At 36.6% G+C, this 27,178-nt stretch overlaps 1 protein-coding gene across 4 annotated transcripts in view; it reads right to left on the minus strand.

Moving 5' to 3' along the window:
- The window catches only part of LOC129374401 (partitioning defective 3 homolog B-like), a 196,678-nt gene that overhangs the window by 49,426 nt on the left and 120,074 nt on the right, over positions 1–27,178 (minus strand). For all 4 annotated transcript variants that reach the window (XM_055052799.1, XM_055052798.1, XM_055052801.1 and 1 more), the window contains 3 exons: positions 24,778–24,876; positions 24,172–24,555; positions 8,867–8,987 (listed from right to left, as the gene is read on the minus strand). In XM_055052799.1, coding sequence (XP_054908774.1) covers positions 8,867–8,987; positions 24,172–24,555; positions 24,778–24,876 — 604 coding nt within the window. The remainder of the gene's footprint in view (positions 1–8,866; positions 8,988–24,171; positions 24,556–24,777; positions 24,877–27,178) is intronic.

Consider the following 27,178-nt stretch of genomic DNA (forward strand, 5'->3'; position numbering starts at 1 on the left):
TGTGGTCGAGATATTGCACACACTGATTTTAAGATGTTGACTATAATTTGATATAATGTGAAGTTTGACATTTTTTACATGACATTTAATAAACCCCTAAAGTATTCACAGAACAGCTTGATTAATACCAAGATCCAACTATGTATAGATGGATTTCATTTTGGTGTATCAAAGTAACGGTGGTTTGAACAAAATTGTTTGGCATAGTGAACTCCTACCAATTAGCAGTCCAGTATTCACAGATTTTTTTGTGTAACATTACTCCAAAATATTCACGAGCTGCTAATTGATGTTATTTTTCCATAGAGAATATCTAAAACATTAAAGGGAAAATATACCCAAGTGCAATGCTACTTGACACCATTTATTTTTGTTGGCGCTGATTGGCTTAAATAGGGAAGACTGTAGATGTTAGCTTTTGCAGTAGTGCTTAGATGGTTTTTCACTGGGCATGTCAATAAATATTAAGGTATATTTTCAAATTGTACTATCAAAATAGGCAATTATAAGGGTATTTAAAGGGTGTCACAAGTATTTGTGTTTTTTAGCTCTTGTGGTTTCTAGCCTAACAGGTGTCCAGTTCACACTTTTCTGAGTTTATTTGTAAGACATCTTGAAAACCATCCATCATTTTCCCTCCAGTTCTTCTACTTTTATCACAAAAATGACCAAATAAGTACAGAGAAGTGTGTGGTTGTAATGTGAGAAAATGAAACAGGGTAATAACAGGTAAAGAGTGTATGCTCATATAAGATTGAGGTTGTTTTTCTTTTCTTGGTGTTTGACGTTTACCCATTTCTATCTCGAGTCAGCAGAAAGCAAGTCTGACTGAAGTATGTTAGGGATTATTTTCTTTATGCACTTAGTCAGTTTTTGCATGCACTGAAGCCAACATAGGACTACAAGCCTTACTCTGCTGTTTCTGGAAATATACTGACTTGTCACATAACAAAATTAAATTGATTCTCTTCCAGGAATTCAATTGGTACAATTGTGTAATGTGTAATTCTTAATGTAATCGCTATATAAAAGGCTTTCTTAGTATAAAAAAGGCAGTAAATTTTAAAGAGGTTGCATTCAGATAGAGTGAAGGAAAACTGTTTTCAACTTTGCTTTTGTGTTTTTTTCAAAATGTAAGCATTTGAGGGAGTAGGTTTAAAAAGTTAATATAGTCCACATGATAGCATAATCAACCATTTGTATTTTCTTGAATAAATGATTGTTAATGACTGTATATTCATTACTTAATATGTGCGTATGGATATGTAAGGCAGGGCAAAATGCAAAATGAGAAAAATAATTACATATTAGACCATTTTCAAACAATTTTCCTGCAAACCATCGATAGTGAAAATATTTTCCAAGCTTTGCGTGTGCCGCCTGCCAACAATGCAGTCTGGTGATTGGGTAAATGGTACAGTATTTTCCAGAAGATTTATGATCACACAGATCTGGCATTAATAACAGAGCAGAAATATAGCCTTGCTTGGAACAGTGGAGGGAAGCTGGAGAACATAACTCTGCTGTTCTCTCTTTAGTAGTTTTTCCTTTGTTCTGGTCCAGACACTGTACACTGTTCAGTTCCCCCTCGTCCACAATGCCCAAGTACTTTAGAGTATAAAGTATGCATAAAATGATGGACGCACACGAAATGAGTCTTCCAAAGCAACCAACAAAAGCCTTTCAATCCCAATGCCACATTTAATGGAAAAAATATGATGAACAAAAAGGATGAACCTCTTGCTGAAGAGAGAGAAATAGGAAATAACAAGAAATAATGCTGGAAGTCCATGAACTAAACAGAATATGATGAAAAACTAATAGAATGGAGGTAATGGAGAAAACCACGGATATTTGGGGAGCTAAAAAACAGTTTTTATGTGAAACATAAATGTCTCACTTAACCCAACCACACTCAGCTGCAAGGTTTACTACAGTCTCTTTCTGTTAATAGAGTTGGGGGTTTAATCCCCTGCCTGTCCACCAATAAAACACCCAAGGTAGCCTGGCTTTTTCAGCTTTATAATGGCTGAAATCACATGAACTGCTTCGAGGTCATGAAAAAAGGGTTTTGTATGTGCACCTGTGTATGTGTATGTGAAAACGTGGGATGGCAAATGGTTATTTTTTATTCCCAGCATGAGAACTAAATCTAACTGCATTGCAAGGTGCTGCAAGGAGAAAATGTGTGGTTTTAGAGGCCTGTGGCATATTCATAAGGAACAAATTTATTGCATTTTTCTAACAAAAGGGTTTTTATTCAAGCAGAACCTGTAACTAAAACTACCAGCTGTAAATTCAGACCCACATGTTCCGTCCACCACTGCCACCAAGCTCAAATTCTGCAAATTTTTATAATGGCTTTGTACACCAATGATTTTGTAATTCTAAGGGCTTAATCATAAATTGTAAAAAAAGAGTCAATAGACATGTTAAGAGATGAAGAGATTTTCTTGTGTTTTATTTTAAAGTACAATTCAGACTGGTTTATGAAGAAAAACAGCCTCCTGTCTCACAATCCTTCCTCAGATGAAAACTATTCCATACTTTTGGTACAGATGTGAGGAGGTACTTAAATCGACCTGACCTCCTCCAGGTATCATTTACTTGAATATAACAACTTTAAACTTAATATGAGGAGAGGGGAAAAAAATGGTTTTAATATTAGTTTGTTTGCAAACAGCTTATAAAGGAACACCATTTGTTTCCCTTGCAGCTGATTGGCTGTATTCCTCAAGAGCAACGATAAGGAAGACCATGGGTATTAGTTTATGTGGTAGTGCTGGAGTTTCCACTGTTACTATCAAAGAGGTCTGCATAATGAAAAATCACCTTTTTGAGCTTAATATCATATAGTGTTACAGCACCAAACCACATATCCGAATTGTTGCTTTGACTCATTCATGCAACTCCCATGGAGTTTCAAAGATTCCACGGACCATTTACCAGGGTCTTAACACCAGCTTACACAATGCGCCATGTATTTACCCAAATGTCAGCCTTGGCGCTCAAGTCCCCAGCCGAGCTCCAACCACACAGGACAAACCTCTTCCACGCAGCTCCACTAGACTAGTGGCAGCAGCAATTAGCAAACACCTGGTGGAACTGCTGAGCTTATCAGACAAACTACAATGGTCCTCTTATTGGTTGTAAAGAGCATCAATTGAGAAGCTTTGTTGTGATGACATGCTGAAGGCGGACTTATAACTGACTAAAAAGTCAAATTTCTTGTAAGTTGTTTTTGATACAAACATAATTTTCATAACTACTGGACATATCATGGTTCCTTGATGTCACTATGTGCTTAAAAAAGATATAATACCCCTTTTGAATCAGAGCGATATGCGTTTTAAGAAGAGGTCTCAAATAGTTGCAGATTTCAGCTATTCTCAGGAGATTGTAGTGTCTAACTACTGTGTCCACTGTATTGTGCAGATCTATTTACAACTGTTCAGTACGAATTTGCTTTGCTTATTTAAACATTTGTTTACCCAGGAAAGACTGATTAGTTTGAAAGAGATGTTTGCTAGACAGAGAAAGGCAGTTGCATAAAAGCACTAACGGAACTGTAGAAAAGTGAACATGTTAAAAAAAAAAAATGAATGAAATACTTTTAGCATTGTATGAGCTTCAAATATCAATTGTGAAAACACTAGGTACTTTGACAATGAATAAGAAAGAATGGATGGATGGACATACGTGAAGAAATGAATGGATTAACAGAGGAGTGGATTTTTCCTTACTTACCTCAAACGTCTTAAATATAAGACATTTCCAGACTGCATCATCCTGTTAGAAATATCTTATAAAGTAAACTCTGTTACCACTGACCTCCTCTTTAAACTAAACAGTAATATATTATTGCACTCACAATGTGTTATTCTGCTTCTGCATGGTGGAAAAACTGTGTTCATTGTTAGTCATGGCTCTTGGTTGTTTGATACTCGTGACTAATGTACCCACATACACACAGATCACGGCGCTAAATTGTGTTATCATCCCAAGAAGGCTCTTTGTCTTCACTATACAAATACTCTGTTTCAATACCACATCGATTCTGATTTAAAGCTTCTCTCGAGCTTTGTTTTAAATATTCTAATCAAGATAAGCCATGTTTTCTGTTAAATAGGGATTTTACTCCAATGAACTTTATGGAAACTTTTTACTGGTGAAAATTTCAGGAAGACAGTCAAGTAAAAATAATTTTGTTCTGAGGAGTTAATGAAATTCTTTAAACAAAGAAATTCTAAGAATTTAATATTTAAGCATGACATATGAAATCATAGTACAGGAATGTTCCTTAATTCTATTGTGAATCACACAATGGTGTATTTTTTTCTTGCTGGTGCAAAGTTATAAAAAGCATTGGATCCGTTTCATGAGACTGAAACCTTGAACAAAAAGGAAAATACTCCATGAGCCTTCATGTGGAAAGTCTCCAAAACTGCAAAGTCATAAAAACAAGGAAGCAGACACAAAACAACATGTACACAAGGTTGTGTACACATATGAGAGGACAGGACAAGGTTCTGAATGAAGAGGGAATTCAGTCGAGGTCAACAGGATGTGATACAAGATCCTCTGTATGGGCACAGAGGAGATATTCATACATAATTCCAGAAGGGCAAAGAGAAATTTGCAAATTGTACTTTAGAGAAAAACTGCAGAGTAATAAAGATCCATTCATGTGAATATTTTACACAACTGGAGGGACTGCTGCGTGAGATACAGTCCATCAGAACAATGTGAGTGCACACAGAGCATTTTAGAATGGCTGACTCATTAATAACCATTCAGATGTTTTATTAAGTCGCATGAAGACAGCTATATGTAATATGTCAACATTAAAAAAGTGCCCAATAGTTTTTAATGTTATGAATTTTTGAGCGTTTTCTGTTGGGGGAAAAAAAAAATGCTGAGTTGGTGGTAAAATGCAAGTGAATTGAAACATGTTTGACTTCACAACTTGAGGAGAGAAGAAGATATTTTTTGGCCGAAAAGTATTAAAATATGGAATTAAAAATCACTGTTGTCCACTGTTATTAAAAGTAATTATAAAGCGAGAACCTGTTTGCAAACATGACATGTTTGCAAAGTCCATCTTTACAAGTTCGATTTAAAAAAACTTAAATTCAAGAAAGTGAAACCTTTTCAAAATCTCCCACTGTACATACCTAAAAAAGTCTGTAGAGTGAAATTATAAAAGCTACTTTCAAGCTAAATGCTAGCTACAGTACAATGTTGCTTCTTCGGGAACAGTTTATCACAGGGGAGCTTGTTGAGACGCCACAACAAACACAGCATTAGAAAGGCAAATGTATGTGAACTGCTTGGCCTAGCAACTGTGACGAAGAGGATAGAGTCATTAGAGAGAAACTGAATGAGCTCAGTTGCTGTGGAATTTGATAGGCAGGGAGAGAAAATATAGGATTTTGTCAAATTCAGCACAATCCCTAGCATCTGTCGAGCTTGGGAAGGCATATTTTTATCACTTAGCATGAGCTGTTGAAAGTAACTGCAAAGTGAGGCTAAATTGCAAGCCATGACATAGGCATTTGAGGGTTTCTCAGGAGGAATTTCTCAACCTCTCAAGTCATTCATTCAAGGTCAGGTTCCACCCTGGCTACATTTCAGCTTCATGGGAAGCAAATTGCATCAGACTGAGGACTGACCTCCATGACTTGTGAAACATGTGTTTGAACCATGAGTTATCTACTGATACCATATACTCAAGGGCCTCTCAGTGACATTGTAAAGTGCTTATATAATTCCCAGAAAAGAGATGTTTTGTATAGCGTCTAGAAATAAACTAGTTTCACTAACCCTAAAGCCTTACACAGTACTCAGCAAAAGCTAATGCTAAAGCTCTAAATTCAACCATGTTGAATAATGTATAATTTACATTTATATCTTGTTCTCTCTGCACATCTTGTATTTTGTTCCTGTATGTGTCTTATTTGAAGACAAAAATATTGGGTGGTCGGGGAAAGAAAGAGGAAAAGGAACTGCTGCATAAACAATCTTTACCCACTTGAAAATAAGAGCAGAAATATAAAACAGCTATTTGAAGAAGTTTCAACAGTTGATGATGAAACCAACAACACGGATGTTGTATTTTATACAACTGATAGTTAACAAAACATATAAGTAAATTAACGCTTTAGAAAGAAGCTAAATACTTTAAAAGTTTGCAAAACATCTAAAAGAAAAAAAAAATATCTAAACTATTAGCAAGCCAGTGGATTAGTGGAAGTGTCCCCACCACTGTCTGACAGCATAATAAAACACATTAACCTACAAAAAGTCTATTGCTTCTCAGACCTTTTAGAAAGTGTTTCAAATCATATTATTTCAGTCCTTTGACAGAAAAAACTCTAAGATAGGTGGATGAATGTAATACTATGACATCCTCCTCACAAAGCACTACATCTTCTTATTATTCTTTCAAGTTGTTTATGTTTCTAAAATCACATAATAAAACGGGATTATCATTTAAATGATTGTAAATGAACTATCTAAGTCTAAAGTATGATTCTAGTCTAAAAACTCTATGAAAGCTGTTCTAGATAATTAAATCCTTCACTAAAAGCTGTGTCACACCACCCACAACTACAATTGGCTCCCACAAAGTCTCCTCTATGTAAGACTGTGAGTAAGAGTGCGTGTATGTGACAACAGCATAGCGCTCTGTTGATTTAGTTCCCCTCTCCTTAGGGAGAAAGTCTGTTGTTGTCTTCCAAAATACACACACCCTCCCACAAGCACAGAATGCACTCACTTGGAAACAAAGTTGTGGTGTGGCTTTTGTTGCTTGATAATTGTTTTTAGGCAAACATAATTTTGCTAGCAGAGACAGCTAACCCATAACCATGAATCAATGAAATGGTAATGGAGCCACGGGGGAAAAAAGGCAAACACATTCAATATACCATGGCAACGTAATAGGAGGAGCTCACACTCTCTATGATGGTCTTTATCTCTTCCTTTTTCATGCACCCGCTCTGCAAATAACTTTCCATCACTTTAACTCCTCATAAATATTTTCTAAAACCTTTCCAAAAAATAAAAAGGTCCAAAGGAGAAGCTAACAAACCAGTAAAAGTGAAATTGAATTAGCTTGCCACCAGCTCACTATCATAACCATTGTTTTTCCCCGCTTCCCTTTGCACAGAAAGCCAGTCAGGTAAATAATCACTTTTGATTTAATTACTAACTCAATCATCCTTAATGAGATGGGCTTGCTAGTTGCAGTGGTAACTGCTGATCTCCCTTTCTATTTTTTTTTCTTTCTTTTTACCAAGTGTAAAACTTCACACTGTAAAGCCGGATAATTTGTTTCTATAAGTAATTTAAAAGTTACTTTTCTTAATCAGAAAGGACAATATCTACCCTAATCCTCATAGACTTCCAGTCAAACTTTTTGGGAACTGGAGAGGACAATAAAATGATTTGTAACCTGGTAGTTTCTGAAACAATTTTTTATTTTTTCCAAGTCAACAGTGTTAATCACAATATTTAACCTCAATAATATGTGGGTTTCTCAAAGCAACACCGTCTAGATAAACTGCACTTCTTGACTTACAAGCTCAAACTGTATCCATATTCAGAGCAACACTCATAAGTAATTTACATAATGTAAGATAACACACAGCAAGAGTCATAAGCATGCACCACCACCTTGTTATTCTAGAGGGGCTTCACCTGAGTAAAACTCAATACAAACTGAGAGCTTAGAAGCAGAACTGATAAAACTAAGCTTCCCATTTAAATAATAAAACTCTCATTAATTACAAATGGTGTCTTTTAAGGCTGGGCAATCAATCAAACTAAATGATTAATCAACACTAGAGCTTTGCAATGGGCCCAGTTGTGTTCATGTAACGCAACATGTTGGATAAATTAATTTTGTCTTATTCCAAAGCTCTTGAGCTGCCTTAAGATGTGTGCAACCTCAAGCCTCTTCTCAAGAGAAGGTTTGCATTTCGTCAACTATGCAAACACCCTCTTGCCTAACACAGCTGGTATGAAATCTCTGAGTACTAATACATGAGGTTTTTCATCTTTAAATCAACCATTAACAATGTTTGACAGCGTGTGGAAATAAAAAGGAAGGATCTGACTTGAAAAACTCCTTTTACTGATTCCACTGTGATACCATATCAGCTGGCTACAGAGAGCTAGCAGTAGCTCCGTGGGGAGGAATTAAATTTGATTGGTCAGAAGGTAATTACTTTCATTCTTCGCTTCTTCAAACCGCAGACATTAAATGAATCTCTGCCTCCCTACAACAATAATTGCTTATTTCGATTTTATGAAAAAGTTACCAAGATTTGTCTCTTCATTAGCTTCCTAATGACACCTGGTGTGAGTGTGGGAGGTAACCATTAATGCAACGATATTACTTTATCAAAGGCAGATTTTTATTATTTTTTTTCCAAGAGTGACTCAGGTAGACTGTAGATTTGTGTGGATGTGATTATCAGTCTGTGATTTGAAAAACAGTTCCTCTGGGATGACAAGTGACTCAAACCTCTACTTATCTTCTCTGTGTGTCATTCTTAGAGAAAAGCGGATCATATCAGTGTGATCGGCCCAATACCCACAGGAGCCGTTCGCATCAAAGAGCACCTGACTCTGACAGCTAAAGGGCCTTGATCACTTGGCAGACGCTGTAAAGCCGGTGATCACTGATGGTTGAAGTGGAGTAAGATAGTACACTGCATGCCACTCACAGACACTGGGATGGAGACATCCCAAAGAAGACTTACGGAAATGTATTTTCAAAACTGTGTTTTAGATAATCTCTAAATACCTTTTGTGTATTTTTTTTGACCTGTCAGTGTCAGGTTGTGGTTGTGCTGCGTACCCTGTGTGGGTCGCTGTCGTGACCTCTGCGCCGTAGGTCCAGTTCTTCATACGGCGGCACCATTCCTTCTCGCCTTGCTTGCTGATACTCTCTTCTTAGCAGCTGGATGCGGTCCATATTGCTGCAGAAAGATACATAATCAAATGCATATGAGCATACATTAGCGGGGGCAGATAGATGTAGACATCCACAAGAAACAGATAGAGCCACACAAAAAAAAATTAGTTTGAGAAAATTTTAAAAAATACATATTTACACATCTCTTTATTCCAGTTTGTCCAAACTCTACATTTTGAATGTTCACTCTGACAGGATGTCTCAATGGATATTTGTTTTTGACATAGAGGAAGGTGAAGTGTTAGAACTTTACAACTTGTAGGTAGATTTTATTTGCAGGGGAAATAAGAAAGCAGCATCTACACTGACTAAAAGTAAAAAAAAAAAAAAACAGAAACATAAAGTTGATGATGAAGTTTATTCAAAAAACAAGTGCATTGGAGAAAAGCAGTTCAAGTAAAAGCTACTTTTGGATATAGAATTTGGTGCATCTAGATGTCCCCAAAAAGTTTGGATATTATCATTCACACTACGGCTATCTGCAGTTTCTGCCTGGTGTAGAGTGTTTTATTAAAAAGCACAAAGCTAGTAGAGCAGTTATTGATGATTCACTAAATATGTTACATTTGGGATAACTGATTAACAGGTTTAGGCAGTAAGTCTACAGTGTTATTATGAATCATAAAAAAACTTAATTTTTTTTTCATGTGTTTGACTTTCCTGCGTGCTTTATGAATTAAGAAAGTGTAACTGTAAAAATCTGAATTTATTTGTCATATTAAACTACCAAAACAATTTGAATGCATGATGGCAAATTGACACTGGTTTCCGGGTGTTGTATTTTGACCAAAGTTGACAAATTGTGGAAATTATTGTTGAACAATCGTCCCTATGGTGATGACGCCAAACAAGCCAGGTGTTCATTCACACATTAGTACTTCCACCATCAACTTCAAAACTTGGGCAGCAGGGATGAAGACTCCAATCCCTTGATCACTTTCACTGCCTGCATCTATTTCAGTTTCCTTTTTTCTTCCTGCTTCTTTTGCAACCGGAAAGAAAACAAAACCATCAATCAATTCATGAATATTCTCTCTGTCAACACAGAAAATATACAGCATATCAACACTGAACTCTGGGCACCCTCGTGAGTCATGCACATGCACACATATCCACTCACCCACACATAATGAAAATGCAGAAAGTCATATCATACACATACACTATGAGGTCATATGCAACATTAGAGATGCAGTTTGCAATTTCATGAACCGAGTTGGAGCAAGAGGGGAAAATGCGCTGATGGAACATCAGGTGATTTATGAAAAGTCTGAAAAATAGCAATATACACAAATACTAAAAAAACAACACTCAGAATTGCTCCAGGACATTCTGTGAGCACAACAACGCCTTCTGAGGGATCATGAATGAATATTGCTCCGTGCTTTGTTTGTGGATATTTGTTTTTGCTAAACACCCAGTCAAAAACCTTCCATAACAAACTCAAATAATAGAAATTAAATATTCAGGCTGAGAAATCATCATCGATAAGTGTACAACATTTTTTTTCTATAAAAACTGATTGACATTAAATTAGACACTATGCTGTAGATTAATCTACATTCACAAGAGACAAAATCTATAGTCTCAGAAATTGCGTGCACACATAGTCCTCTGTGTAAAAAAAAAAAAGATGCTGCATTACAGTGACATATAATCTAGTTTTTTATGCGCGTGTGCATGTGAGTGTGTTTGCTCTTTCAGCCTAAAAGCAAAGAAGCGCTCTGTCAGCAGTAACACAAAATATCACTCTGAAAGAATGCATTTAGAAAGAAATCAGATGGAAACTGCACCTGATGACAGTGCAAAACATCTTATTGGGTCCCAATTGTACCTTTGTTTTTTTATTCATTCTTTCAACAAAAGGTTCCGGTTGGTTGGTTACATTAAAAAAATAATAATAATAATAATAAAAATAATAATAATAACAATAATAATAATACTAATAATAAAAAAGAAAAAACAACAACAACTGAATATTGGATAGAATAAATTCCATAAGCTTTACAAATCAGGAACAAGTAATGGGAAAGCTAACATTTTAATGAAGCCATCCAGTAAAAACAGACATGCATCAGTGATAAATGCTTTTCTGTAGAAGGCTCCACTTTGTCCTATTGTTATTTTCATTAATAACCTTTGAACAAAATTAAATACATTTAAAATCAACCAAAAGAAAGATTCAGAACGGTTGAGATACAAAATGAAGTGATTATGCTACTGTTAGAACACATATACAATGGAGCCCTGGCATTGGATATGTGTTCAGATTAGGAGCCACAGTAGCTCACAAATAGTTAAAACCTGGGAATTATTTGATTCCTCTTGTAAAAACATAAAATCATAAGAACTCCATATTACATATAGAACATAGAACATATTACACAGTCCAATCCAGGAGTGCCATTAATTTTACTAGGGACTGATTGGCTCTATACCCATGAGTGGAAATAAGAACGACTGTAGATGTTGGCTTCTGTTGTACACTGTTTTCACTGTCCATTGACTGAATATTAGGGTATGTTTAGTATTTGAACCATTAAAATCGTCACTTATAAGTGATTTTAGTACACACACCTGTGTCTCCAATTTGCATTCACTGGTTATTCCCACTTAAAGGCACTTTAAATATTCAAATCCATGCTTCTGACACAGCTTAGGTATTCCTTACTGCTGCACCCTTTTCAAAAATACAAAAAGTATGATTAGACATTGTTTTTTTGTTTTACTATGGTAGATTAAGCTAATTTATTGGCTTTTAGAGAACATAAAACATTGTCTACTTTCAGCAATATCTTGAAGAAATGTGTTTAGCGAACACCTCCTCTTACTTAACACCTCTAAAGCCACAACAGGCCTCATTTGCACTTGCACCTGTCCCATCTGGACAGAAATATAAACAGATTTAGCACTTGCTTGTATGCTCGGGTCCCTTTTAGTAAGTTTTAATGGTGTTCACCACTTGTAAGTAGTTTTGGCTAAAAGCATGTGCAATAACGTAATGCATATGTAAATATACAATGTTCCTGGGAAGAAGGTGCAATGCATGATTCATTTGGTGTGCAGGGGATTGCAAATTGAAAATCGAGTACTCTTAGAAAACAAGATAGAGCAGCCACATTTATCATTTAATACCAGACGTGAAAGAAGGTAAATAACTTTAAATATCCTGATGGCCACAGGACATTGGATACTGAACAAAGCTGAACAACTACATTTAATAGCAGAAGGATGACACACGTTGTAGCAGAAATTACATGCATTTCTACTTTGTTAGTGGCATGCTTAGGAGAATATTGAGGAAAGATTAGGGCTGTACACTTTCATGTCAAATAACAATGAAAGAAAATATAAACAAACTGTAAGGTAGTTAGGTAGAATAGGGAATGAAAACAGAAGTATGCATATCCATATTTCTATTTTCCGAGTTTAAAAAACGGAAAATACTGAATTCTAGACTTTTCTGGATTGTATAAAATTTGCAGTGTTTTTTTTAATTTGTTGTGTTTTTCCATTTTCTCTAAACAAGTAAAAACATATATTTAAAAATATGCACACACACAAATGAGGGGTATTATTTTTAAGATTTACGACACATCTTAAATGAAGGAGAACAGTCTTAGGATTACATCAAAATGATAAACAGACTTTAAAAAAGAACCAGACATATCTAAATATGTCCAGGATCACAAACTAAAAACAGAAAGTTTATCAATTGGCTTTGATTGAAAAAGGAATCTCAAATTATCAACTATAACTTTACAGCATGTTAAATATTACTCTCCAACTTTAGGTTATTTTTTACATTAATCAAAGTAAAGCAAATATTTTACAAAAGTAAAAACTTTTTCTTTCTTGGTCTCCTTCTTAAAGTCCCCCACACACACCAAAGGAAGCACAGCCAGATCAATCTCTGGTTCCCGCTCTGTCACACCAATAATAATTCCATAAATGTTTAAAAATCCAAATGGGAAACTCGCCATAGCTGGTAATAACCCTGCCATTAATAATTAAGACCGTGTTCCATTAATAACATGGTGAAAGACGCCCAAAGAAATATCAGTATCCACTGTAAAGTAAAGAAATATGTCCTTGTCACTGTAATCTATAAATATTTACCACACTGGTTGGATCGTTTTTTAACTGGAGTTACAGCCCTAAAAACTGTCTTCTGGCATATTTTAAATCAGCATTTGGAACTGACTCGTGATCACAGGACATGTATATTTAACATTCATTTTTAATGTTGTAATGTAAGACCTGTCAAGCTCTCCAGTAAGCCAATCCATTCAGGAAAAATATAAAATATGTTGGTTTAAATTCCCCAAAAGATGTTTTATTTATTTTATCAGTTTTGCCCATTCCCTATTAATACATTTAAAATGTATTATCAGCTTAGTTTACCCAAAGACAACTTAATAACCTCATCCATAATTTAGATGTAGTGAATTTATTAGCATTGTCTGAGTGATATGTAAAGAAACATATTTCATGGATACAAAAAAAAAAATGGAGATGAGGATAATATAGACATGCTGAGAGAAAAGACAAGCAAGGTACATATTATTAGCTTCCCATAATAGATGGATTTGAGCTTGAAGGTTTAATAAATCTGACAGGAACTGGCCAAAGGCTGGTGTGGTCTGGTGTATCTGACACACTTGCAGCTACAGTAATGGCTCATGCAGGGGATGGGTGCACAACAAACAGGGATGGACAAACACACAGGTGATTTATCACCTCGTCCAAGAGGTGACACATGGGAAATATGTCACTCAGATTGTTGGCTCTGTCTGATTTATAAACCTGACTGAAAGTGAGATTACAGAGTGCATCAAAATGAGAATCTAAAACCACACAATACAAGAAGGAGTTATTTTACTAACGTAAAGCAGCACAATGTTATGCCTCTGTTTAAGCCAGATGAAAATCCTGTTATTTTTTCAAAGTTCTTCTCAAACTTTTGGAAAACAAATTTTGACCATATGTTCTCAGAGGGGAATTTTTGTTTTTTTGCACAGTTTGGAAGGTGCTTGGTTTCCTGCCCCTATAAATATTTTTCAAGTCTAACCGATGCAAATCATTTACAACTCATCTTTAGTCGGGTCACAGCTGTCAGCTATGAATAGCACAACTACAGAAGTCAAATGACCAGACAAGGTGATTCTCAAAAACTTTCAGAGTCCCAAAAAATCTCTTGTGCCTCTTTTGAACAGTCTATACCTCATCAGCATCATTCAACAATAGATTGGGTCAACTGCATCAAAAACAAGTGATTAAGAGTACTAATGTATGCTACTCTTGTTAATGTAACTCTCTGAAGCATAATTGATAAACAAGATATAATCACCAGGATCAGTCCACAATAGTTCAATGGCTCCTCTGTGATTGTGTTATAGGATGGAAATAAGAGAATGCTTCAAGTTGACGTCATGGATTTGGTATCAGCAAATCCACAACATTCTCCCTCCTTGATAACAGACCAGTAGATGACCACTAGACACTCAAAATGGATATTTCAAACTCCATCAGGCAGTTTATCAGTGTTCTTGGTAAGGTCTTCTGGCAAGGTCCCCCAGAAGACCTTACCACAACCCTGCAAAACTGCTAAAGGTTTTGGATTATTCTTATGAGAATGGTTATTATTCAGGGTAAGGTCACCTTTGAAGAGAATAAACAGGAGATTTTGTGCAGAGGGGCTGACCTTCAGAAAAACAAAATATTATTTTATTTGCACAAAATAATGATAGTTATTTGAAAAGGAAAACAAAAAATCTATGTGGTTTGAAAACATAAGCTGAAATTGATTTGAAAGCTTGTGAGATGTTATGTTCATAAAATTCATAAAAGGTAAAAATTTACATCAATCAATTGAGAAGACAAAAGACTACCCTACAGAGGACTTTCTCAACCTTTAAAAGCAAGGGCAAACTATGACTAATCCTTATTTAAATAAGGCATGAATCATAAACCCATCTTTTCCATTTTAGACAATGTTCCAAACTGGAAATAAACAGCTTAAATTTATTGAATTTTAAAAATAAATGCTAAAATTATGTGTTTTTGAATCTGTGCCAGTGCAATCAATAAAAGCAGAAGGTACCCAACTGACGTTAACACACTTTTTCTCTTTGCACGTTAACAGACATCCGGTCATCTGTGTGTTTCCCCTGGTGTGTAGTTGCAGAGCAGAGGATCATTATCAGCTCTGTCTAACAAAGATCAAGTCAACCACAATAACAGACACAGGTCAATGCATCAGCTCTGCAGCCCGCTGTATCTTCTTTCTGCATCTTCCACTCATCTGCTCGGTCTCATATTCACAAACGACATTGGTTGCTAGAAACAAAACAAAAGAACTAAACTAATTAGAGTGAGAAATATCCCCTCATTTGCCTGCAAGGATGTGGGATTTTATTAACTTTATCAATTTCCTTTGTGATGACTGTCTGAGTGAAGTAAATCTTCACAATTTGGAGATTCTTTGCAATTTGTTTTGAGTCTTTTAGCAACTTTGGTTTTTCTGTTTCCCTCTCTCTCCTTCTACTAACCTAATCATCTATCTCTACCTTGATAACATTCATCTCTCTATCCCTCCTACTTCATCTTAATCTCTTCATCATCTGCTCATCTCCGTCGCCCTGCCTCCGTCTCCCTCCCTCGTCTCGCCTTTCATCTCATCTTTTTCTTCCTAATCTCCCGAGCTTGTGCTTGGGCTCTAATTAGCCGACATCTCTGCTAATGAAGTTTGACAACAAAAGACCACCAATGCTGGCAGGTGGGTCAGAGGGGAGGAAACAGAGGGGCGAGAATAGAGGCGGAGAGGGAAGCTTTGTGAAAGAAAGACTCTGTAACAGTGCGGCGGTCTTTTCGGTGTGAGCGCGCTACACGGGCTGCCAGGCCTCTGGGTTCCTTTCTTTTCTTCTGCAGGCTAACAGGAAGTGACACGTGTTTTTAAAATGCAGCTGACAGGATATGACACGGTCTCTAATACAGCGTGGTCTACGCACGGGGAGTAATTAGCGCTCTATCGACTGCCATGACATCAATCAGACTAGCTGTCCAAATGTCGTACTCATGAGAGGCACCCACGGTGGCAGAGGAGGGTGGCATCCTGTCGTGATGAAAATCAGTGTCTGTGTGAATGCGACAGGGACTGAATACTAACTGGCATGACATTATTTGGACAAGCCATCTGTATGTGCAGGCTTATACATACATATGTGTGTGTGACAGGCAGATTCAGAGGGAGCGCTACAGGTGGTCAACAGGTGGCCAGCCTATCTGGCCAGACTTTCCCCTTTGACTTAACAGTTGTGTGTGAGGCTAAAGGCCTGCTTCCTGCAGGTGTCAGCAAATAATAGCCTTCGATAGCAGCGGACCAATACAGTAGCTCTCAAAAGGTGTGCACACGTGTTAAAATGTCAAAGAAAATGGAAGCAAGATAAATAATTGCATTACTGGGTAATGTGACATTTATTCTGCATGGTTAACTGAAATAGAAACAAATCTGTTAAAAAAAAAAGATGCTTTGTTGAAAAATCTTGATTCATTTTTGTCATTCTGTCTTTTTGAGTTCCCACAAACGATCAAGATAATCTAATCAACATAAACTAAAGCTAAGCAGTGCTAGCTGGATTTTTTGGGGGGAGTTAGTCACTTAAACTCAGTTTTTCACATTTTGACAGGTTTCGCTGTGAAACCTGGTCATGATGCCCCTGAGCGCCTCATAAGAAGGCAGCTAGAAATCCATTTAATTCTGGAAAACACTTCACCTAACATCTGAACGTTTTCTTCAGGTCAAAATGAGCTGTGGATGAAGAGTGAACTCAAGAATGCTGTTGAATGAGGTGAAATGTCAAGAACCATGAAAGGATACCCAGTCACCTTCTGCTGAAGCACTTAAGTTGCAGTTCATTTTAACTTGAGAAACTGATGGAGATTTGAATTCTGACTGTTAAGGTGCCTCTAGGTTTGCACCATCTAACATATTTTTCTCAGGTTTTTTTAAGCATTTAGTGCATACATTTTGCTAAAACAATGGTGTCCCAATTTATGAGCCTAAAATATTTAATACGGGTGTAAGTCACAAGAAATTGCTATAAAATCTGCCTCTCCACTCATAGAAAGTTGAGTACAGAGAAAATCTTGGTAGAAAAAGGTGAACTAGCAAGCAAAACCCAGAGGTAGGTCATGCAACAAGGGATAAATATGTAAAAAATATATACTATTAAGCATACTCTGTGATGCTAAGGGTCTGTTTTTCTTTCAAAGGCCCAGTACGTTTTATCAGGAAGCATGGCATCAGAGTCTTCGATAATACCCAGGAACTTTAAATTTCAAAACTGGTGGCCTTTGTCTGAAAGCTGAGAATGGATTGTCATCAGGGGATCCAGAGGTTAATGATCCAAAACATTCTCTCAAATCAGCATTAGAATTGTTCTACAAACACAAAGTCAACCTACTTTCATGGCCATCTCAAACACACATGCAGTCCAACAGCTTGGCAAAAAACGATAAAAACTGAGAAAAAGGTTGATCTGAGAAAATACATACATCAGTGACAGCTCAGGTCACTGTGGTGAGCTGTCAACATGGTGCAAACACACAGAGAGAGCCATATGCAGACTACATATAAAAATAGAACAGATGACAAAACAGTGGGAACTCCTATCCTGGCAGTGAGAAATAATCCAAATCATGATATCAAGAAAAGGCAACCAAAAAGAAGTTATGATGGTTTAAAAATGGATTACAACAGCGATGATAGGTTATAAAAAAAAAAAAAAAAAAAAAAACATACAATTCATCACTATATCCGTAAAGTTGACTAACAGCTTGTGGGGAACTACAGTGGGTCATATGACCCTTGTCATATCTCTCATGCATCCACAGTACAGGCACGGTCATGCACTTGTCAGTTTTTCTCTTATAGAGTTAATAGATTGTAGCCCTTGATGAAAGTTAAGAAAAAAAAATATTTGCATAACTGTTGAGATTTCTTATTACTCTACCATATTTTATATCCACATCCCACCCATGTGAAAAATGTACCTCATCAAAGAGAAATACTCTAATAATAACTTATCAACAAGGTTTCACACTCTTCTCATTGAGGTAATTGTAAGATACCTAACAATGAGATTTATGTACTTTATTTTGTAACTTGCTGTTGTCATTAAGCCGCTGTCCCATTTTTTATCTTTCCATGTATGATAGGGTATCTAAAAACATGCATTATACTGGCCTAAATGATAATGAATTATGTGCATTATTTTTAAACATCACATCTACTGAGAGTGTTTGTTGCTTTTGATGTTCATCTGATTTCTATAGTGTATGTATACTTAAATAAAGGAAATAAAAATTACACTTCAACTGCATTACAAGGAATGTGTTACTTATTATCACTTCATTTCACATACTCATCACATGATGAGCTCAGTCTTTTAAAAAGTTATCAGTTGGAGCCAGTTCAAGCATGAAGAGAAGAAATTGTTACAGATGCAGACAGAGCAACTGCATAGCACAGCATGTAACTGTGATGCTAATGGTTATAGATGTTCAGATGTTTTAAGTAGAGCTAATACTATGTGCAATTTACACTTGCTGGACAATTGAAGAGAGAAAATTCTAAGTTGTTTGTTAGCATAAATACAAATTTAACTAATCACATGCCATCAACTCAATGCATTTAAACCTGGTAATAAGTTATGAAGTCCAACCGAACATCAGAATAGGGAGGAAAAGTGGTTTCAGTGACTTTCAATATTGTAATGTTGATTGTGACAACTTGAAATTCTATGCACAATCATCTGCAAGGTTTACAGATCTCTTCTCAGGGAAATTATGCCAGTAACTCATTGAATCCGTGTCATTAAGAAACGCTGTTCTGAAGGAAAAAGAGGGCTGGGCACAGTACTAATATCCAGGGTAACGGGTACCCATCTACCACACGCTCACAGGGGAGAACATGAAAACTATGTAGAATGATTTCAGAATGTAAGACCTTCCTACTGCAAAGCAACATTGCTCCTAACAGTGCCACCATACACCGCATAGTATGTTCATGGTTATCAGTGACTGAATATGGTGTCTTCCAGTTGAGATCTTAAAAATGTTTGACATATCCAAAAAGTACAATCCATGGTTCTCAGGTGAAGCTGGAAGTTGAACATAGATACCATACAGAAATTCCCTACACCATATTCCTACACCACAGGAATGCTAACTAATTGAATACTTTTTGGTAGCAGTACTCAATGTTCTAAAACACTATGAAAGGCCAGAAAAACAGTTTTTTGTCTTCAGTCATGATTTTAGCTACAAAAAATTAGCAACTTAAAACTTGTTCGCTCTATAATTTAGGTAATACACCAGACTTCAGGTTTATAGTCTGTACATGAGCAAGTAGAATTGTGATGCAAAACAGAATGAAAGATGAACAAAGCTGTCCCTGAGTGTAAAGTTTTGGCATATAAAAGTGTTATTTTATGAGTCCAGTGTATGCGCCCGTGTGTACTTTTACCATGTGCGTGCTCTACGGAGGGCGGATGTCCTTTGCATGGAATTTATTTTTCGTTGAGAACTACTTGTGCAAATACGAGAGGCGGAAATCATAAATGAGAGGAAGAGAGTGCAACAAGGGGGAAGAGAGACCTAGAAAGGATCTATTGAAGGAAGGAGCGCTAAGGGGGGAGGAAGAGATGGTGCACACGAGTGCCTCTTGAGAGCTTTCTCTTATTAGCCAGGCTGAATCACACGCTTTGAATCTGGAAAACACACACTTTAGCCATTTTCTTGTCTTTCTCCCCATTACCTCCTCTCTTCCTCTACAAAGCAACCTCTTCAGATTCTTCCGTTTTAGTTCTTCCCATATTCACTACTTTTCACTTCTAGCATCTCAGTTTAGTTTATTCTTTACTTTTTTCTGCCTTCATTTTAATTTGCTTTCTCCATCTAGGATATTCATTCACCGGCTCCTATTGACATTCTTTGTGCACGTCCTCACTTCATTGGCCTCTTTATCCCGTCTCATCTGTTGATTCATCTAAAAATCTCAATTATCAACTCCATAAACTAAATTGTGACCACCAGTCTTATATTTTCAATGTCCGTTTTCAGTCATTTCTCTGTATCTCAAAATATGTCATGAAGTCCTTTCTCCAAAAATCTTCTTTCAGTTTGTATTCTGTTCATTATTCATTTTACAAAATGATGCTCTTTCAAATTAAATCAGTCCTCTTCTTGCCACTTTTTCCACCTGTTTTTCTTCCCATCAAGTCGCTTCAGTATTGACAAATACATCTCAGACAGGTATAAATGTTGAGAAATGAAATGCATTCTGTGAAACATCTGGTCCCTTCACTTCTTTGAGGTGTATGTGACGGATACCTTCCGAACATGTCCAAAAAACATCTGTGGGATCCCTGTTTAGCTTGTCAACAAATTATCTATGTTACAGTGTGTGGAAAAGTAATGCTAGAGGATTATTTAGCTATGGCAGCCAATCTGTCTACACCACTGAAATGCTAGACAGACAGGAAACAGTATATCAGTCCATTACCAAGGTATCAAAAAATAAATTAGTTAAATCACCAGTGCTTCTAGTGTCAAAGAAAATGACCCTTCACCTACCAAGCATGGGCTTCAATCTTTGGATGACACTCAGTATGATCAATGTGAAATGCAGCTCTGAGTTGTTTGCATCCATTTTTAAACGTGTAGACTTATCTTTACGGACGTATCTAAGGATTGAAATACAAGTAAAATTGTATTTATTTTTTTCATTATTATATTGTCTAATCAGCTTTGAGGGCATCATTTCTATCAGTCCCCTAACGCTGAAAAGGGGAACAGAATCAATGGATTTCAGTGTATTATAAAATCCTAGGAAAATGAAATACAATTGAATTACAGATCAAAAACACAAAAAATATCAAACTTCTAAAAAAAACTCCAATATTTTCACCAAGATGGTCAAAATTATAAAATGAAAGAAGGTTGAAATGAAGTGGAAATGCTTGAGTATAAAATAGGTGTGTAAGTCGGCAAAAAGGTGAATTTGCTATGTATCCACTTAAAGGCATCATCAGATTACTCAGATCTTGAAGCATCACTGAATGTCTTTAGATTGACATAATGTGATACATTCTGAAAAGCAAACATAAGTTATTAGCAAGGCCAAGACATCCAAAACATCCAGTTGCATTAAATACTAAAAGGAATTAATAGTCTAATATGTTTTTCAATTAACAAACCCATTTTTGTTCTAATTGAATGCAGAACAAACCACCCCTATGAGGACCTGCTTTTATTTCATGCTTTTTCTTTGTTTCTTGTTCTTGTACTACAATGCCCCTCCTTCCTGCGCTGCCAAGCTCACTTCACTTTGGTCTCTCAAGGCTGATTGTTTTCTAATTGGTGGAGTGCCAGAGGTCGTGGTTGTTATGGTAACCTGTGAGGGGTACTTGGACCGGTTGGCTGGTGGTGGATGGGTGACGGCGGGAGGAGGGGCAGCTGTTCGTGAAAACTGAGGGCTGCTCTCATCCAAGGCTTAGCAGGTCACTTCAGAAAATAGACTGGATAAGTGTTTGTGCATTTTCTCCTGGTGGAAACTGATTTCCATATTATAAAGACGTCATAATAAGTCCACAAGTCTCTTAAGAAATATTTGAGGTTTTAAATTAATGCTACAACTAGACTGAGGCTGGATTACTTATTCCTTTTTTTGTAAAGTTGGAGAAAAGGTCATGGACTTTATAAAGTCAATAACCAAAAAGACATTATCAAATTTTAAATTAATCTGATTATTTAAAATAAACCAAAATCCATCACATTGTTTACAGTATGAGTTTAGATGATGGGTTATTTTAAAGGCACTTCTAAGAAAAAAAAAGTAAAGAAAAACATAAAAACATGGGGAATAATATGAAGAAGGTTACTGGCCAACAAACAAAGAAAGTATGATTGAAAGGGAATGAATAATGGATGCATAAATATGTAAACTCTGTATGAACTTTAAATAAATTGCATTCTCTATGCCTGTATCTACCGATGCACACATTTTGCAACTCTGCAGTCTAAACAGTATGTCCATTGAGAATGAAAATAAATGCTAAATTGATTTGGAGTCTATCATCTTGTCATCAGGTGACACGATGATATGATTCATAAACAACCTACACTGAATAAATTTGTTGTTTTTTCCTTTATGATATGCTTTTTGTGGCAATCATGAACATTAAAATTTCCAGATACTGTGCAACTGATTCAGAATTAGACAGATAAATTAGCAAAACATTTTGACATTTGGTCTTGGCAATACTTTGGAAATACATTTTATTTTCCAAATCAATAATTACAGGAGGTGTAGGATACCTAGTATAAAACAAGGTATATTACACATATTTAAATATATGCTCATGAGAATAAAAGTGCTAAATACACTAAAGATTAACACCTTTGATCAAGCTTAATTGAGCATTCTACATTCTGTCATGATGCACAGGTGTTGGTGTTCAGTTAGAAGATCTTGCCTATCAGTTCTCTATAATTGTCATTCAGGTCTTTCCATACAAGCTAAGCATTTCGATTTTGACTGCAGCAAAATAGTTTAACTCTGCTATGTCTTTAACTCCCTGATCTGAGTTTAGACATTAGACATTTTGTTACAAGGCAACACAATGTTTTTTTGGTGTTTTTTTTTTGGTTACTTTACAAGCATTTACCAGGGTAGTTTCATAAAATGAAGAAACTTTTTTTATCATCCTCATTATTAAGAATGATACATTTATTTTAATAAAATCCAATGAAGTACTTATTTTTTGTCAACAAAAATATTTATTGCCATCAAACAGTTTCTTCCCATAAACACTATTTATTTGTAGCCTGTCATTCCTCACAAAACACATTTTCTGAGGTGTGGGTGTGCATTTTAGTGCACATGTCTAAGCAGCCATGCTTCACTGCTTTGCTAATGTACTGATGGAAGGGAGTCCTTGGCGATCCTGTTTATCTCTGTATCCCACATGCCTCCGGTGGCTCTGACCTCCGTTAATGCACACATACAGATACTGCTGCTGACACACCACCTTCTTTTTCCAGCCACATCGATTACTGTCAGCCAATACCTGGACTTCCTTTAGTCTGCAACATCAGGTTTCAGGAAGTGATGATAAATGAACAGCACTATCTGCCAAGACTGCCGGTCATGGTTAAACGACTCCAAAATCAAGACCTTCTCTGACTTTTGCTACTTCTTTTGAGGAAATATGGGCATCTTGGAAAAATAAATACTAAATATTATAAAATAAGGAAGGAACTAAGCCATAAAGCGCCACCATGTCTACAAATAAAATCGAGAAAAATACCCTCTAATAATAAACATATCAGACTTGTTACAAGGTGCAAATAAAATAAAGTGCTTTTATAAAAAAAACATCTCAAAATGGCTGGGATTAGCATACTTACCAGCTAACATCAGCATGGAAGCCAAAGCAAGCTGAGAACATTTACATAATTCAAAATACATGAGGGAGGATTTTCATAAAATATGTCACATGTTTATCCACATGTAACTTAAATGAAAATTACTTTCTTTAAACATTCGTTACCTGCTAAACCACATTTTCTACCACCTTAAAATAAAACATGCACTGGTGAGCACAACTCTCATACTTAATATGGATCCCATAATCTGATGTAGAAGTCAAGGACAAGGTATTGAAATATATACGATTTTGCATGAAGAAAACAATACAAGAAAGGGTTCTAGGAAACGGCTTCATCGAGGATGGAGCTGTCCATCAAGATGTTTGGCATTCTCACTTTTCTGACAGGTACACAAGGTGGGAAGATGAATGCGTGTTAGAATATATGTACTGGTAGACATGTTCCAGAATGAGAGAACTGTTACTGATATGATAAAATGCAAAGAAGTAGGAGTATCATACTGAAGCTTCTAGAAGAAAATTCACTCACTGAAAACTCTCAATGTTCTTTCGTTATCATTAATATTATTATTTTATTTTTGGTTTCACACATAGTCTTTTTGCAATCATCTGCTGGATTTTGTCATTTTTGTGTGTGATAAACATAGGAGGTTATGTGCTTCTATGAGCTTCAAATATCAAAATACCATCTATTAAAAAAAATGATAGATGGCTTCATAGATGCCTGAACCCTACCTGTCACTGGGAGGTGCTGGGGAAGCAGTGAGTGGTGACGTAGCTCCAGAACCTCTAGGCTTGTTGACTTTGGCATACAGCCTATCAATGGGGTCATCATCAGGGAGAACTCCAGCATCGTTAACATGCTTCCCATGTCCTGGGAAGCTGGGAGGGCCCTGTGGCGAAGGCGAGCGGGCATGAGCATGCTGAACTGAACTGTACAGAGGTGACTGTGGCAGCGGCGGTGGCCCTGAACCCATCTCTCTGTCCCTGAAGGACTGTATCCTGGCATAGTTTGGGTCAGCATCGTCATCCTCGAAGTGTGGATATGCTGCCCCACCACCGCCACCCTGATGGTCTCTGGGCAGTTTTTCCTGCAGCTCAGGATGCACAGCTTCAATCCTTAAATAGAAAAAAAAGGAGCAATTACTCCCTGCAACAGAGCAACAGTAAGTAATTTAGTAGGCTACTAATAATTCACAAACAAGAACTGTCATAGAGAAAGAGCTTTACCAAAAGCATGCAACAGAACAAAGTTGTTAGCAGGGAAACAGTAGAAAATCCTGTGATCAAAGAACAATGTGTGATAAGTTTGCTAATTGTATTTTAGAGAAGGTTCTTTACCTTTCTCTCTCTTCTCTCATCCTTTCAAGCTCCAGGTCACTCAGGACGTCTGATTTTTGTCGTTGCACAGCCGACTTTGCCTCCTTCTTCTTTCCAAACCTGGACACAAACAGAAAGTGAAATACATAAACATGTTGACTAAAACATCCCATTGACAAAAAAAAAATGTCTTAATAAAAAAGCATGTTATTATAGATGTCATATGAAGCCCATAATAAAAGATATGTTTACCCTTTTTCTGCTTTTTCAGGTAAATTATGATCAACAACATGTGCTTGTTGATTTACCCAGCTGATTTACTCAAATTTCTATGGTTAAACTGTTGAAGATCTGTCAAGTTGCATGGGAATCAGCTGTTAACAGCCCTTTTCTGGTCCTGCCACAAGTTCTATCAGGTTGAGGTCTGGGCTTTGATTGGTCCACTTCAGAACAGCCACCTTGTCGTCTCTAAGCCCTTGTATGTCTAGATGGATCCATCGGATCATTGTCTTGCTGGGAATCAAAAGTTCTCTAAAACCGCAATTCTTTTGCAGATGGAAACAAGTTGTCATTCAGGACTTCTGCCAAACAAAACGTCTTGTCTGATGGCCAAAAAGCTCTTTTTTTGGTCTCACTAAACTAAAATAAATCTCTTCCCTTTGGCTGTACAGTCTAGTGTCCTTTCAGTGGAATATTAGTTTTGCTAAACACATATTTAAATTTTAGGATTAAAAAAAGGAACTGCACATTTTCTAACCTTGTTTGCCTAGGCTGTATTTCCTGCTAAAGTTTTCTAATTTTTGAAACAAAAGTTTATACAAATCTTATTGTGTTTATAAGCTCAGGTCTTGGGAGGAAATGTGTCATTATAATCTCATTGAAAGTTCTCCATTTTGTAATTCAAAAGTTCAAACGTACAACATGCTTTAATGCTCTGCCTAAATGTGTCTTAAAAAAGCTGAAGCTTATTAAAGTTTAGAGCATAGCTGCGCAGCAGGTGCCACATACTGAATTGAGCCAGTCAAACCTGCTAAATAGTTAATATGTCCAACACGCCAACTGTGACCTTATAACACAGCTAATGTTTTATTTATCAAGTGAATATATTGATGAATTATCCTTCTGTCTACATTTCTGCTATGTAATACCGTGGACATTTTTGAAGTATCGGTCCCCCTGCTTATGTATTATTTAAAAGCAAATCCAGTGCTACATTACACTGGGACTGGCTTGTTGTTTTGGTTTTAATAAAAACAAAAGTGCACTTTGAACACTGGGGTAATAGGTTTCTTTGAAATGCCTAATGTGGACTGGGGGGTAAAGCCTATTTACCACCCATGGAGGAGTGGCTCCATGGGCAATGAAGGGCTCCGATCATCTGTGTGTATTAGCAGCATGTGTGTGTATTTGCCACACAGGGGACAAGCCTCACTTTAATTACAGCTACCTACAGAGGCTTACCCTTTCTTTCAAATCTCTCCTCCCTGCACTCACCACTCCTTTTGCCACGGTTCCTTTTCAAAATTTTCACTTCTTTATAGCAGAGCTGTTTCTTTTCACTCACTTTCTTCACTTTACCTTTTTCCCATGTGTCCTTTAACTCACTTATAACAAATTTTCCCACTCTTTATCAAGTTTTTCTCTCTTGAACTTTACCCTGAACTTCTCTGCTATATCTACCACGACTGAAAATGTGTACCTGCAAAATATGCAAAAGTATCAATGGCATTTTGCAATATTCCCCCTCTATGGCAAGTAAACACATCAGTGTTAGTTAGGATTCACGACACAGAGTCTGCTGCTGCAGAAAGAGTAAAATAATCGATCACTGCTTTTACAGTTTAACAGGAATTCACCAGTTTAGTCAGATAATGCAACAAAATTTGGGGATTATGATTTACAAGTTTCTTCTCCAACTAGTAGAAGTTTTTTTCTGTGACTTTTAACTTAGCAGTCAGTTATATACAAATAATAATGAAAAACAATCCATTACTTTACTTTTGTGCCTAACCCTAACCCTAACCCTCCTACTGATGTCCTTGGCCCTCAGGCTGCTGCCTCAGCTGACAACAGCAGACATGGTGGCTCTGGAAACCAAAGACTCATAGAAAATGCGCAATATCTTCTAACAAATTCTAAGTTACCTGAGTCGTCCAATTTATAATCCAAATACATAAGCAATAATTATTCATCATGTCTACTGTGAACCTGGCCCTTCTCAAGTGCACAAACAGCTCTTTTGTTTCTGCCCCAATGAGCTCTAAGTGATTTTCAACAAATATTGGTGTACAAAGTTGTTCATCCTATTATCACTTATGAGCTTACTGCAGAGTCATCAGGACTTTTCCGTACATGGCAGGTGATTTCACCAGTAGCTGAAATCACTAGTGTAGAAAGTACAAAGGAAAGGATAGGGAGCATA

The sequence above is a fragment of the Poeciliopsis prolifica genome, unplaced genomic scaffold, assembly GCF_027474105.1.
Source record: "Poeciliopsis prolifica strain line A6 unplaced genomic scaffold, Auburn_PproV2 SCAFFOLD036, whole genome shotgun sequence".
NCBI classification, from domain to species: Eukaryota; Metazoa; Chordata; class Actinopteri; order Cyprinodontiformes; family Poeciliidae; genus Poeciliopsis; species Poeciliopsis prolifica.